The 13440-nt window shown below is 46.3% G+C and overlaps 1 protein-coding gene across 4 annotated transcripts in view; it reads right to left on the reverse strand.

Annotated features, from left to right (window-relative positions):
- LOC123767311 (glutamate-gated chloride channel) overlaps positions 1-13440 on the reverse strand; it is a 101977-nt gene that overhangs the window by 4363 nt on the left and 84174 nt on the right. For 3 of the 4 annotated variants that reach the window (XM_069312934.1, XM_045756883.2, XM_045756881.2), the window contains exons 7-11: positions 13218-13300; positions 12390-12524; positions 10055-10284; positions 3597-3809; positions 2854-2907 (exon numbers count right to left, since the gene is read on the reverse strand). In XM_069312934.1, the coding sequence (XP_069169035.1) occupies positions 2854-2907; positions 3597-3809; positions 10055-10284; positions 12390-12524; positions 13218-13300 (715 nt within the window). The remainder of the gene's footprint in view (positions 1-2853; positions 2908-3596; positions 3810-10054; positions 10285-12389; positions 12525-13217; positions 13301-13440) is intronic. The other variant, XM_045756884.2, reaches the window with a different exon arrangement.

Below are 13440 nucleotides of genomic sequence, written 5' to 3' on the forward strand. Positions count from 1 at the left end.
ACCTCATTCGTTGGGGCACACGTGAGGAACACAAATGCGAACAAGCCTGAATGGTCCCCAGGACAATATGCAACTGAAAACTCACACCCCAGAAGTGACTCGAACCCATACTCCCAGGAGCAATGCAACTGGTATGTACAAGACGCCTTAATCCACTTGACCATCACGACCGGACAAAATGAGGTGATAGCCGAGGCTATTTGAACCACCCCACCGCCGGCACTCGGATAGTAATCTTGGGCATAGCATTTTACCAAATCACCTCATTCTTTGGGGCACACGTGAGGAACACAAATGCGAACAAGCCTGAATGGTCCCCAGGACAATATGCAACTGAAAACTCACACCCCAGAAGTGACTCGAACCCATACTCCCAGGAGCAACGCAACTGGTATGTACAAGACGCCTTAATCCACTTGACCATCACGACCGGACAAAATGAGGTGATAGCCGAGGCTATTTGAACCACCCCACCGCCGGCACTCGGATAGTAATCTTGGGCATAGCATTTTACCAAATCACCTCATTCTTTGGGGCACACGTGAGGAACACAAATGCGAACAAGCCTGAATGGTCCCCAGGACAATATGCAACTGAAAACTCACACCCCAGAAGTGACTCGAACCCATACTCCCAGGAGCAACGCAACTGGTATGTACAAGACGCCTTAATCCACTTGACCATCACGACCGGACAAAATGAGGTGATAGCCGAGGCTATTTGAACCACCCCACCGCCGGCACTCGGATAGTAATCTTGGGCATAGCATTTTACCAAATCACCTCAAACTTTGGGGCACACGTGAGGAACACAAATGCGAACAAGCCTGAATGGTCCCCAGGACAATATGCAACTGAAAACTCACACCCCAGAAGTGACTCGAACCCATACTCCCAGGAGCAACGCAACTGGTATGTACAAGACGCCTTAATCCACTTGACCATCACGACCGGACAAAATGAGGTGATAGCCGAGGCTATTTGAACCACCCCACCGCCGGCACTCGGATAGTAATCTTGGGCATAGCAATTGAGGTAGAATTGAGGTGATTTGGTAAAATGCTATGCCCAAGATTACTATCCGAGTGCCGGCGGTGGGGTGGTTCAAATAGCCTCGGCAATCACCTCATTTTGTCCGGTCGTGATGGTCAAGTGGATTAAGGCGTCTTGTACATACCAGTTGCGTTGCTCCTGGGAGTATGGGTTCGAGTCACTTCTGGGGTGTGAGTTTTCAGTTGCATATTGTCCTGGGGACCATTCAGGCTTGTTCGCATTTGTGTTCCTCACGTGTGCCCCAAAGAATGAGGTGATTTGGTAAAATGCTATGCCCAAGATTACTATCCGAGTGCCGGCGGTGGGGTGGTTCAAATAGCCTCGGCTATCACCTCATTTTGTCCGGTCATGATGGTCAAGTGGATTAAGGCGTCTTGTATATACCAGTTGCGTTGCTCCTGGGAGTATGGGTTCGAGTCACTTCTGGGGTGTGAGTTTTCAGTTGTATATTGTCCTGGGGACCATTCAGGCTTGTTCGCATTTGTGTTCCTCACGTGTGCCCCAAAGAATGAGGTGATTTGGTAAAATGCTATGCCCAAGATTACTATCCGAGTGCCGGCGGTGGGGTGGTTCAAATAGCCTCGGCTATCACCTCATTTTGTCCGGTCGTGATGGTCAAGTGGATTAAGGCGTCTTGTACATACCAGTTGCGTTGCTCCTGGGAGTATGGGTTCGAGTCACTTCTGGGGTGTGAGTTTTCAGTTGCATATTGTCCTGGGGACCATTCAGGCTTGTTCGCATTTGTGTTCCTCACGTGTGCCCCAAAGAATGAGGTGATTTGGTAAAATGCTATGCCCAAGATTACTATCCGAGTGCCGGCGGTGGGGTGGTTCAAATAGCCTCGGCTATCACCTCATTTTGTCCGGTCGTGATGGTCAAGTGGATTAAGGCGTCTTGTACATACCAGTTGCGTTGCTCCTGGGAGTATGGGTTCGAGTCACTTCTGGGGTGTGAGTTTTCAGTTGATATATATATATATATATATATATATATATATATATATATATATATATATATATATATATATATATATATATGAGACAGTGCCGAGTGCTGTTGGGTCATTGAAAGAAATAGCCTAAGGCTACCAATGACTTTCAACAGTCTGGTAGCCATTTGGTCAGAGTACTGGACTTGTCAGTGTGTTCATTACATCTGTCAGTCTAAGGTTTGAACCTTTCACCTAGAGGAGCGCTTGCTGATGTGTGTGTGTGTGTGTGTGTGTGTGTGTGTGTGTGTGTGTACCAGATAGTGTTTGTAACCTGTCCATGTAGTTCAACCAACTGGGTGAGAGGGTGGATAAGTAACCTGATACTCTTCAGATAAGGGAATCATCACATCCACAAACACGGAGTCTCAATGTTTACTTCTTACCACTAGGACTCCGATTCAGGTTTTCTTTCGTTGTTAGAACTAAGGCCAGGCAAAAGCAGTGAACAAAGTCTACTTCTTGTGAGCCAGAAATTAAATTCAACAAAAATAAAAAATAAAAAACTACAAGAAATTGAGACATGATCACTCTATCACAGTAAGGTAGGTTAGAGTGAGAGGCATGTGCTATTGTCTCCTAGCAAGCCAAGTGAGGATGAGAGGCGTGTATTACTCTCTCCTAGCAATGCAGATGAGGGTGAGAGGCATGTGCTATTCTCTCCTAGCAAGACAGATGAGGATGAGAGGCATGTGCTATTCTCTCCTAGCAAGACAAACGTGAGTGAGGGGCGTGTGTTACTCTCCCAGCAAGGCAGGTGAGAGGCGGGATGTGACTCCTAGCATCTCGCTCTCGTCCAGGTACGATACTTACCGTCTTAGCGATAATCAGGTCCAGCAACCGCCGTGGACGGGGTGGAGAGGCCGGCTGGACAAGGCAAGATTTGAAATACCCTTTAGAATTAGCTCTACATAGAGGACTTCTAACCAAAAATTGAACCCTTCACTAGCCACTCTTTTTATTTCTCTATTCCTCTTTTTATGGGATTCTAATCTAGTGTGGGAGTTAAAAAGGTGGTAGCGGTGGCGGGCGATAAGAGTGGCCGAGACTGGGCCAGGGAGTGGGATGAGAAGGGCATTATATAATGGTCGCTTGCATGTCGCAACTCACTAGGGATTCTCTCGGCTATCTCGTCAAGCAGATTTATCAATCCATTCAAAGATGTGAGCGTGAAGGGGGATACATACAGACAAACAGGCAAACGAACAAGGAATATAACACAGTAAGAGAGCTAATGGTGCCGGAACATCACAACATCACTTCCACTGTACAGCTGAGAACACTGAGGGACTAAGCCTGGCTAAGTCTGCCCTACCTGCATCCTACACAACACTACACCTATCATGGCACATCTTCCTCTATACATTTTGTCTTAAAACTAAATCGAAGGAGGGAAGTTGGCAAGGAGGGATGGAGGAAGGCATGACAAAAATGGTATTCCACTAAGTACCAAAAAAATAATAAAAATGTAAAAAAAGATACTTAAAATATTATCCCTACAGAGAACGTTCCGGCACCTTTAGTTCTTAGTCGTGACGCAGTGTGAAGCTACTTACCATGGCGAAGGTGTGGCCGTCTTCCGTCTGCTCCTGCATGGCCATTTGTAGGGCCGCAGCATGTTCCGCCTCCCACTGCTTCTTCTGCTCGTCGAATTTCTCCTTCATCTTCTCGCGGTGTTTGTCGGACCGCGAGGCGTAGTTGACGAGCGCGAACTCCAGCAGCGCCCCGAAGACAAAGGTGAGACACACGCCGGTCCACACGTCAATGGCCTGAAAGGAGAGAGTGCGACGGGAGTCAACATCTTGTCACCGGCTGCAACACTAAGGACCTACCTCTTGCAACCTATCGCATCCCCCGTATCAATTTGCTCTCAGGAGAGATGACCATAATATTGATAACCACCAAAAACAATGGGAAATATTCCATCAGTTGTGACAACCACAGAAAGATCTATCGCTTCACACGTTATGACAAAACAGCCATGAGCGGACAACTTGGGGCACTCCTGCATGCTGGCGAGGACTTTGTCTAGTAGGAAGGTTGGCGGGACATGCAGACACTGGCGGAGGACCGGGACGGTGCAGAGCTATAAGGGCAGGGGGCAAGGCAGTGCCACAAGGGGACGGGATAACACTCTTTGAAGGGGTTTGGGCACAGCATCAATCGAGGGGGACGGGCAGCAAAGATATAATTGAACGGGGTGAGGTACAGCTACAAAATGGAAGGGGGTGGAGCTGAGCTAAACAGCAAGGGGCTAGGGCGGGGCTCAGACTATCGAAATAGAAAGGAACTGTAGAGGATAGGAGAGGGGTCGAGGAGAGGTGAGGCATGCGCATAGCTACTAAGGATCTGGCGGGGTGAGGAAAGACTGGGGTAAGGAATACCACGCTCCAGTCAGTATAAGCAGCACTACAAGAGGGAAAACGGCCGAGGAAAAAGATGTCTCGCCCGTCGGTAGAGTTGGCCAGGTTGGTAACTTGGCGAAAATCGCCAAGCATCTTGATCTTGAGGTAATGTTTGTCTTTGGTCTGTCTCTCTGTCTGTATTACAGCGCTCTAACCGCCAAACGTTCCGAGTAGTTTTATATTTTCTGATGATATTTCTGAGCGAAATTCCAGAAAATCTTTATTGTTTTTCATCGAGATTGGTGTAAGGTGAACACCAAGGTCTCTCACCAACCTAAGGTGTGACGAGCCAAGGTCAAATATCACTGAGGGGATCGGCGCTTTACCTCCCAAATATTGCCATTTAATTTTCCTTTTTATGCTATAAAAAGTTATATTTGACAGTTTTTAGTGATAGGTCGAGATTAGTAAGAGTCACTAGTCAAAACCCACCGGTCAAAGGTCAGGTCACTAGTAAAATGGCTGGCCAATGGGTTAGTTCACTTGTCAAAGGTCACTGGTCAAAAAGTCAAGTCGAAGGTCACTCGCCCAAATTAATCTATTTGCTTTTTTAAACTCTCACATTATAATGGATTTCAAATGTACAAATTTTATCGGCGATCTATTGCGATTTTCGCCAAGTTCCGACTTAACAACGGCATTTCATTCATATTTGACGTGACGAAGCTACATAGAGGACGGGGCGTGGGAGGACACCCATGGTGGACAGGTGGGAGGACACCCATGGTGGACAGTTGGGTGGACACCCATGGTGGACAGGAGGGTGGACACCCATGGTGGACACCCATGGTGGACAGGTGGGTGGACACCCATGGTGGACAGGTGGGAGGACACCCATGGTGGACAGTTGGGTGGACACCCATGGTGGACAGGTGGGAGGACACCCATGGTGGACAGGAGGGTAGACACCCATGGTGGACAGGAGGGTGGACACCCATGGTGGACAGGAGGGTGGACACCCATGGTGGACGGGAGGGAGGACACCCATGGTGGACAGTTGGGTGGACACCCATGGTGGACAGGTGGGTGGACACCCATGGTGGACACCCATGGTGGACAGTTGGGTGGACACCCATGGTGGACAGGAGGGTGGACACCCATGGTGGACAGGAGGGTGGACACCCATGGTGGACAGGAGGGTGGACACCCATGGTGGACGGGAGGGTGGACACCCATGGTGGACAGGAGGGAGGACACCCATGGTGGACAGGTGGGTGGACACCCATGGTGGACAGGTGGGTGGACACCCATGGTGGACAGGTGGGTGGACACCCATGGTGGACAGTTGGGTGGACACCCATGGTGGACAGGAGGGTGGACACCCATGGTGGACAGGTGGGTGGACACCCATGGTGGACAGTTGGGTGGACACCCATGGTGGACAGTTGGGTGGACACCCATGGTGGACAGGAGGGTGGACACCCATGGTGGACAGGAGGGTGGACACCCATGGTGGACAGTTGGGTGGACACCCATGGTGGACGGGAGGGTGGACACCCATGGTGGACAGGAGGGAGGACACCCATGGTGGACAGGAGGTTGGACACCCATGGTGGACAGGAGGTTGGACACCCATGGTGGACAGGAGGGAGGACACCCATGGTGGACAGGAGGGTGGACACCCATGGTGGACAGGAGGGTGGACACCCATGGTGGACAGGAGGGAGGACACCCATAGTGGACAGGAGGGTGGACACCCATGGTGGACAGGAGGGAGGACACCCATGGTGGACAGGAGGGAGGACACCCATGGTGGATAGGAGGGAGAACACCCATGGTGGACAGGAGGGAGGACACCCATGGTGGACAGGTGGGTGGACACCCATGGTGGACAGGAGGGTGGACACCCATGGTGGACGGGAGGGTAGACACCCATGGTAGACAGGAGGGTGGACACCCATGGTAGACAGGAAGGTAGACACCCATGGTAGACAGGAGGGTAGACACCCATGGTGGACACCCATGGTGGACAGGAGGGTGGACACCCATGGTGGACAGGGCGAGGGTGGGCACCCATGGTGGACAGGAGGAGGGTGGACACCCAGGATGAACATGGAGAAGGTAGGGTGGACACCCAGGATGAACAAGGAGAGGGTAGGGTGCACACCCAGGATGAACAAAGGGTAGGGTGGACACCCAGGATGAACAAGGAAAGGGTAGGGTGGACACCCAGGATGAACAAGGAGAAGGTAGGGTGAACACCCAGGATGAACAAGGAAAGGGTAGGGTGGACACCCAGGATGAACAAGGAGAAGGTAGGGTGAACACCCAGGATGAACAAGGAGAGTGTAAGTTGTGTTGTGGAACTTTCAGAACTGTTTAAAAAGCGTAGACGAATAAAAAATTATATATTTTTGTAATGGCAAGAAATCTTATTCCGAAATTTTGAGAATTATTTAAGAAACAGATAGTGAAGTGTGTGAATAGTTCTGTTGCCCTAACTGTTTTTTTGTTATGGTGGCACGTTATAGTGAACAAAAAGTGCCAAACACCTATGCTGGAACATTCTCCACAGCCTCGGAATACAGTGTTGACACTATAACCCCAATCACCATCATACTCATTCGACAAATACGACACTTAGTTGCATCCTACAATACTCACACACCATAATCATCACAGACAACATTCATCACTGAACGCTGCAAACATTTCATACGTGAGTCACCACTCATTACAATCACCACACTACAATCATTACAATCCACAAACACCAACACACTACAGCCATTGCAAATTACAATCACAATTGTTCAATAATTACACACTATAGTCACCACATATTATAGTCACCAGACATTATAGTCACCACACATTATAGTTACCACACACTATAGTCACCACACACTATAGTCACCACACACTATAGTCACCACACACTATAGTCACCACACACTATAGTCACCACACACTATAGTCACCACACATTATAGTCACCACACACTATAGTCACCACACACTATAGTCACCACACACTATAGTCACCACACACTATAGTCACCACACACTATAGTCACCACACACTATAGTCACCACACACTATAGTCACCACACACTATAGTCACCACACACTATAGTCACCACACACTGCAATCTTTGCACTACACACTGGGAACTAACATCAACATTTTCATTTTGTGCTTCTTGGAAAACGCAATCACTGAAAGCACACGCGCACACACACACACACACACACACACACACACACACACACACACACACACACACACACACACGAAACTTAATAATAATCTATCTGGTTCCATAAACTGATTTGACGACTCAATTCCAACATAACACACTATTCACCATACTGTGCACACTATACTCACTACTGACATCTCTATCATTATATACCTCACAACTCTTACAGCACATTTCTCACCCCGGTCACCACACATTTCTCATCACCGTCACCACACACTTCTGACCCTTGTCACCACACACCTCTGACACCTGTCACCACACACCTCTGACCTGTCACCACACACCTCTGACACCTGTCACCACACACCTCTGACCTCTGTCACCACACACCTCTGACCTCTGTCACCACACACCTCTGACACCTGTCACCACACACCTCTGACCTCTGTCACCACACACCTCTGACCTCTGTCACCACACACCTCTGACACCTGTCACCACACACCTCTGACCTCTGTCACCATGCAAGACACAAAATGCAAACACAAGACATATTGGCGCGCTAAGTTTAATGATGACCGACTGAGCAAGATATATCTTTCACACTCGGCTGGTCGTGTTGTTTTCTTACTCTGGACCCATGAATGGGTTACTAGTAAGTACTTCTCTGTACTGTGGCAGTAAATCAAGAGCTCTCGATGAGCTGTCAAGGACAAGAGTGTATTACACTCAGTACACTCTTGAACTGAGTGTAAACTTGCTGGAGCCAAGTCCATGTGATAAAAGTATATATGTTTGCATTTGCAACGCAAGCTCATACAAATTTATTTGTGGTTGGTAAAGTATTTCAACCCATCACAACAGATATATTCACACTCCGACTTGTAGAAGTGGACTTTGATCCATCCTGTTCACAGGATGTTTCCTGCAGAATATGAACCATATTATAGGGGTAAGTGGTACGAAATCATTTCTTCGTGGTTTAGTAATGAAAAATTTTGTCTTCGAATTTATATGTCGTTCCTTCAAGCAACATGACAAAATTAACTTTCCACAAGCTTATTGCCTAAGGTGCTAGACTTTGCCAAAGCTGTCGTAAATTAGCTTTCGTCAGATCATAAAATACACAATCAACTGAGAGAGTCTTGACATTGGTGCTCAGGCGGTGTGCTGGCAATCCACATCTACTGTCAGATTAAATTCCACGTTTTCATAAAGGTTTGTAATGATTCGGACACATTTAGGAGCTTCGATTAGTTCTCTTTATGAGAATGAATCTATGGGAAGAATAAGAGGACTGAATACCTATAACCAGGATCTGTATTACGAGTCATAACACAGCACAAAACAGTATCCCTAGAGAATGTATACTATTAATACATACTTATTTCAAAATCCGTTCTGACAGATGCTGCAAACATTCTCTGTCTGCTGGCTTGATCCAGTTTTGTCACCAGACTTTCTAATGTCCGCGAGAGTACTGACGTTGGTGAAGCAATCTAATACGTCTGTAAGGGAGTCTTTGCAGCCGTGATTAAGAGTCAGTGAAAAGCTCAAAGTTCATCAAGCAAACTAGGCATTAGCATGGTTTTCAGTCCGCTCCAACAAAACTGACCCACACACACGTAAGGCAGCGAAGAGCGCTCTAGTCATAACAAGTAGCGGTGAAAACCATCCGTTTTACTAGGAAACAGCCCAAGATTATGTACGAAGCAACAAGAAACTTTTCAGTTGCTTAGTATTCATACAGTTACTGCCAAAGAGCACACACATATACATACACATACACACACAAACACACGCACGCGAGACAAACAATAACAATCCAAGCCACAAACGACGCACTATCATCCATGTTACAATAACACCAGCACACTGAAGTACTCACGAAGGTCAAATCTAAGCCTGATACATGTTTATGGTGCCACCTGAGGAAGGCACGAATAGGGTATTTGTCTGTGTTAGAAGGATAGGGAGCTGGGGGCAGGGAGGATGAGAGGCTTGACACACGGTAAACAAACGAGGTAGGTGACTGTGTCAGCTTGAAGAGGGATTCTGGGTGTTTGAAAACAGGACCGCGAAGAGGATGGCGTGCTGGAATGGTCGGTTCCCCTCAGGATCAGCTACATGTCTCCACAGGATGCAATGCACACCGAGAGTGTTACTGATTGACCTTGGTGTAGGATACGGGCGGCAGAGTACTGTTTATACTGGAGGTCTGCGTGGACATCGTCAGGAGCGTGGTTACCCCCAGGGACACCCGTGCAGGGACAGCGTTCTGGTCGAGCCAGAACGACACCCATGACACGATCACCAACATACAGCAGGGGATGTAGTACTGGATGAGGTAGTACGAGAACTCTCTCTTGAAGACCAGGTCTACGCGAAGGCAACTGTATTCACCTGTCCAACAGATAACAAAGGTTATTAAATGGGCGGCCAAGGGTGACCGAGGGTGGTACCTTAGTGTAGGACACAGGAGGCAGCGACTGGTTGATGGACGATCTCTGCGTGGACATGGTGAGGAGCGTAGTAACTCCCAGAGCCACTCTGGCTGGCGCGGAGTGTTGGTCGAGCCAGAAGGACACCCAGGACACGATCACCAACATACAGCAGGGAATGTAGTACTGGATGAGGTAGTATGAGAACTCTCTCTTGAAGATCAGCGCCACCACCAGACACGAGTATTCACCTAAACATGAGAACTGTTATTGTCGGTGTCCAGAGGGTGCTAACCCCTCACTACGAAGTCGTCTTGCGCTATTAAGGGAAAGCTGGGAAAGTTGCCAAATTGGTAACTCCTGGGATGAGAGAGAGAGGAATAGGGGGAAAGCTACCAAGTGAAAGTTGCCTAGAGAAGGGGAGCTACCAGGATTAAAAGTCAAATAACGGATTTGTTAAAAAAATAATATGGATAAGGTAATCCATCTGTCCATCTAGTGAGGGATTCGTCCGATGAAAGAGTATGATGTACATGGGGGAAGAAAGCTGATGAATGTAAAGTCAGAATTGAAAGGTCAGAAAGGTCAAGGGCCGCGGAGTCAGGGCATAAAGTTAAAGTAGAGATCTGCGCTAACTGGGCTTAGGTTAACTCGTGTGCTAAAGTGACATCTACCTCCTCCATAGGTAACATACAGGATATGGTGATGGTGAGTGAGAGATAGTGATGGTGAGTGACAGATGGTGATGGTGAGTGACAGATGGTGATGGTGAGTGACAGATGGTGATGGTGAGTGACAGATGGTGATGGTGAGTGAGAGGGAAGGGAGCTATCAGGATAAAGCGCTAACTCATTACGACTATATGGCACTTGGAAGAGATCAGGATAAGGATTTGGGATGGAACGTAGGGAGGAGTGAGAGATGGTGTTAAATGATATCTGGTGGTGACAGGTGAGAGATGGAGATATCAAGGGAGAGATGATGACAGCAAGTGAGAGATGGTGTTGGCAACAGAGACAGAAACAGTGAGGACAAGTGAGAGATAGTGATATAAATTAAGAGTGAGAGATGGTGACAGCAACCACTGTGACCTCTCACTGTGACAGGTGAGAGGTCACTCCTTGTCGTCACTTCTGAGCTTGTGTGAGATGAACTCTGGACCCTGTGACCTGGTAGCTGGATAGTAACACTGAGATCTCATCTCACCCTAGCAGAACAGTGATGGGGCAAGGCAGCACTCCCGCCTAAATATAGTGAGTTGTTACTTGTTGTTTTAGTAACCTCGTGTTCACTTTCACGTGTGTCTGCTCCAGAAGGTCTTACGTTCATAGATACATGTTGAAATAAAATGTCAAGACTAAGTGATCTAATTATTCTTCACCCCATGTTGAAAGAAGACATGTACATATAATGGAAAATATCCTTAATAAATTTAGCAATTGCAATAATGCTGTTGAGTTCAATTCCATGTGTATATTATATATATATATATATATATATATATATATATATATATATATATATATATATATATATATATATATATATATATATATATATGTGTGTGTGTGTGTCCACAAGGAAAATGAAAGGAAAGTTCCGAACGTTTTCGTGTTTCAACACATTATCAAGGAAATATAGCTCAAAACTTTGTTTCAAGCACGCTGCTCGAGGAAGAATTTGTTTTTTCATATTGTGCTGACCTAAAGTCTTAGAGATCGTCTAAAGTTAAAGGCCCAAAACTTTCAAGCCGAAATGGAAGCAACTGAGACAGTGACAGAGAACAGAGAGACAGAATTAGAGTTGTGTGGAAGAGCCACTGATAGTAAGAATTTTCAGTAGAGGAAGATAAACAATTCAAGTAGGCTGAGACTGAAATACTCTCTCTCTCGCTCTCTCTTACCCTTAATAAAATATAATATTATAGAGAAATCAAACTAATTTTGCGGGTTTAAGACATAATTTTTTCTGATGTCGAAAAAGTCTTCTGACATCTGAACAAATATTTCACATCTGACTGTAATTGAATCCGAGTGAATCAGATGGAGGGGTGAGAATAATTATTAATATTTCTTAAATCGTGTAACATAGGCCTTCCTCAACAGGCCTATGTCCGTGCCGTATCCCAGACCATTTTCCCTACAAATTTTGGTAAGGCCAGGCTCAAACATGTGGACCCCATCTTTAAACAAACAGATATTCTTTAGTACAAAATTAGAGAGAGAGACAGAGAGAAACAGAGAGAGAGAGAATGAGACAGACACAGGAAAATGCAAAGACATCCTTTCACATTAATGATACATAGACAGAAGCACAGAGAGTCCAATAGATGCTAGCAAGACATGGGGCGGCTTACCAGTATTAGTCTTGCTGTTGCAATAGTCAGTGATGAACTTCTCGAGGGTGAAGCGGGGCAGGTGGAGGTTCTTGGTCACCTGTACCGGGTCCACGTCCTTCCACAGGAACACCAAGTCCTCCGTCGTCCATCCGTCTGTCAGTACCGTCACGAAACATGACGAGGTGTCCGGGTAACAAAATATTAGTGACCTTCATCCAAATTTTGTAATGGGACTGAATATGCATAAGTGTGTGTATATGTTTATACGCACAAACATATATTTATGTGTGTGTGTGTGTGTGGGAGAGGCTGAAGCATGTACACATTACGGGACGATCAAAGATACGGTGGTCAAGGTAATGTGTACGTTTAGAGGGTAATATATATATGTGTGCCTATGTGTGTTTCTGTCTGTGTGAATGTAAATCCACAAATCAAGTTGAAACTGAGGATAATGAAGATTAAAGAACAAAACATTCAAATTATTATAATCAGAATATTGTTTATAAACGCTTGAAAATGTATTCCACAAAACTATATAATGTGTTAGAGAAATTATTGTTTTAGAGATATTGTGTGTAACACAAGCCATGACGCCTTGTGTAATCGAAATACGTATTTTGTTTTCAAAATATAAATTGTGAGCGTAGAAGTGTATAATGTGTGGAAGAGTCATTCGGAGTAGAAAAGGCGATAAAGTGTAAAGGAGAGAGAGAGATAATGTATAAAGGAGAGAGATAATGTGTAGAGGAGAGAGATAATGTGTAGAGGAGAGAGATAATGTGTAGAGGAGAAAGATAATGTGTAGAGGAGAGAGAGATAACGTACTGAAGGGCGCATACTCACAAGAGGCCATGAGAAGCTGACACTGCTGACGGTCTAGTGGGAACAGCTTCAGGTTCATCGGACAGGACAACGTCAGCGAGATTCTGAGGAAGAAGAAGAAGAAGGCACCCGTAATGACCAATGCCCAACCGCTTTTGTAACGTAAACAAAATAAGAACAAATCGTCAATTGATAAACACACTTTTGAATTCATTATCGGTTTTCTGTATTACAGTAAATTGCT

The sequence above is a fragment of the Procambarus clarkii genome, chromosome 74, assembly GCF_040958095.1.
Source record: "Procambarus clarkii isolate CNS0578487 chromosome 74, FALCON_Pclarkii_2.0, whole genome shotgun sequence".
Classification (NCBI taxonomy): Eukaryota; Metazoa; Arthropoda; class Malacostraca; order Decapoda; family Cambaridae; genus Procambarus; species Procambarus clarkii.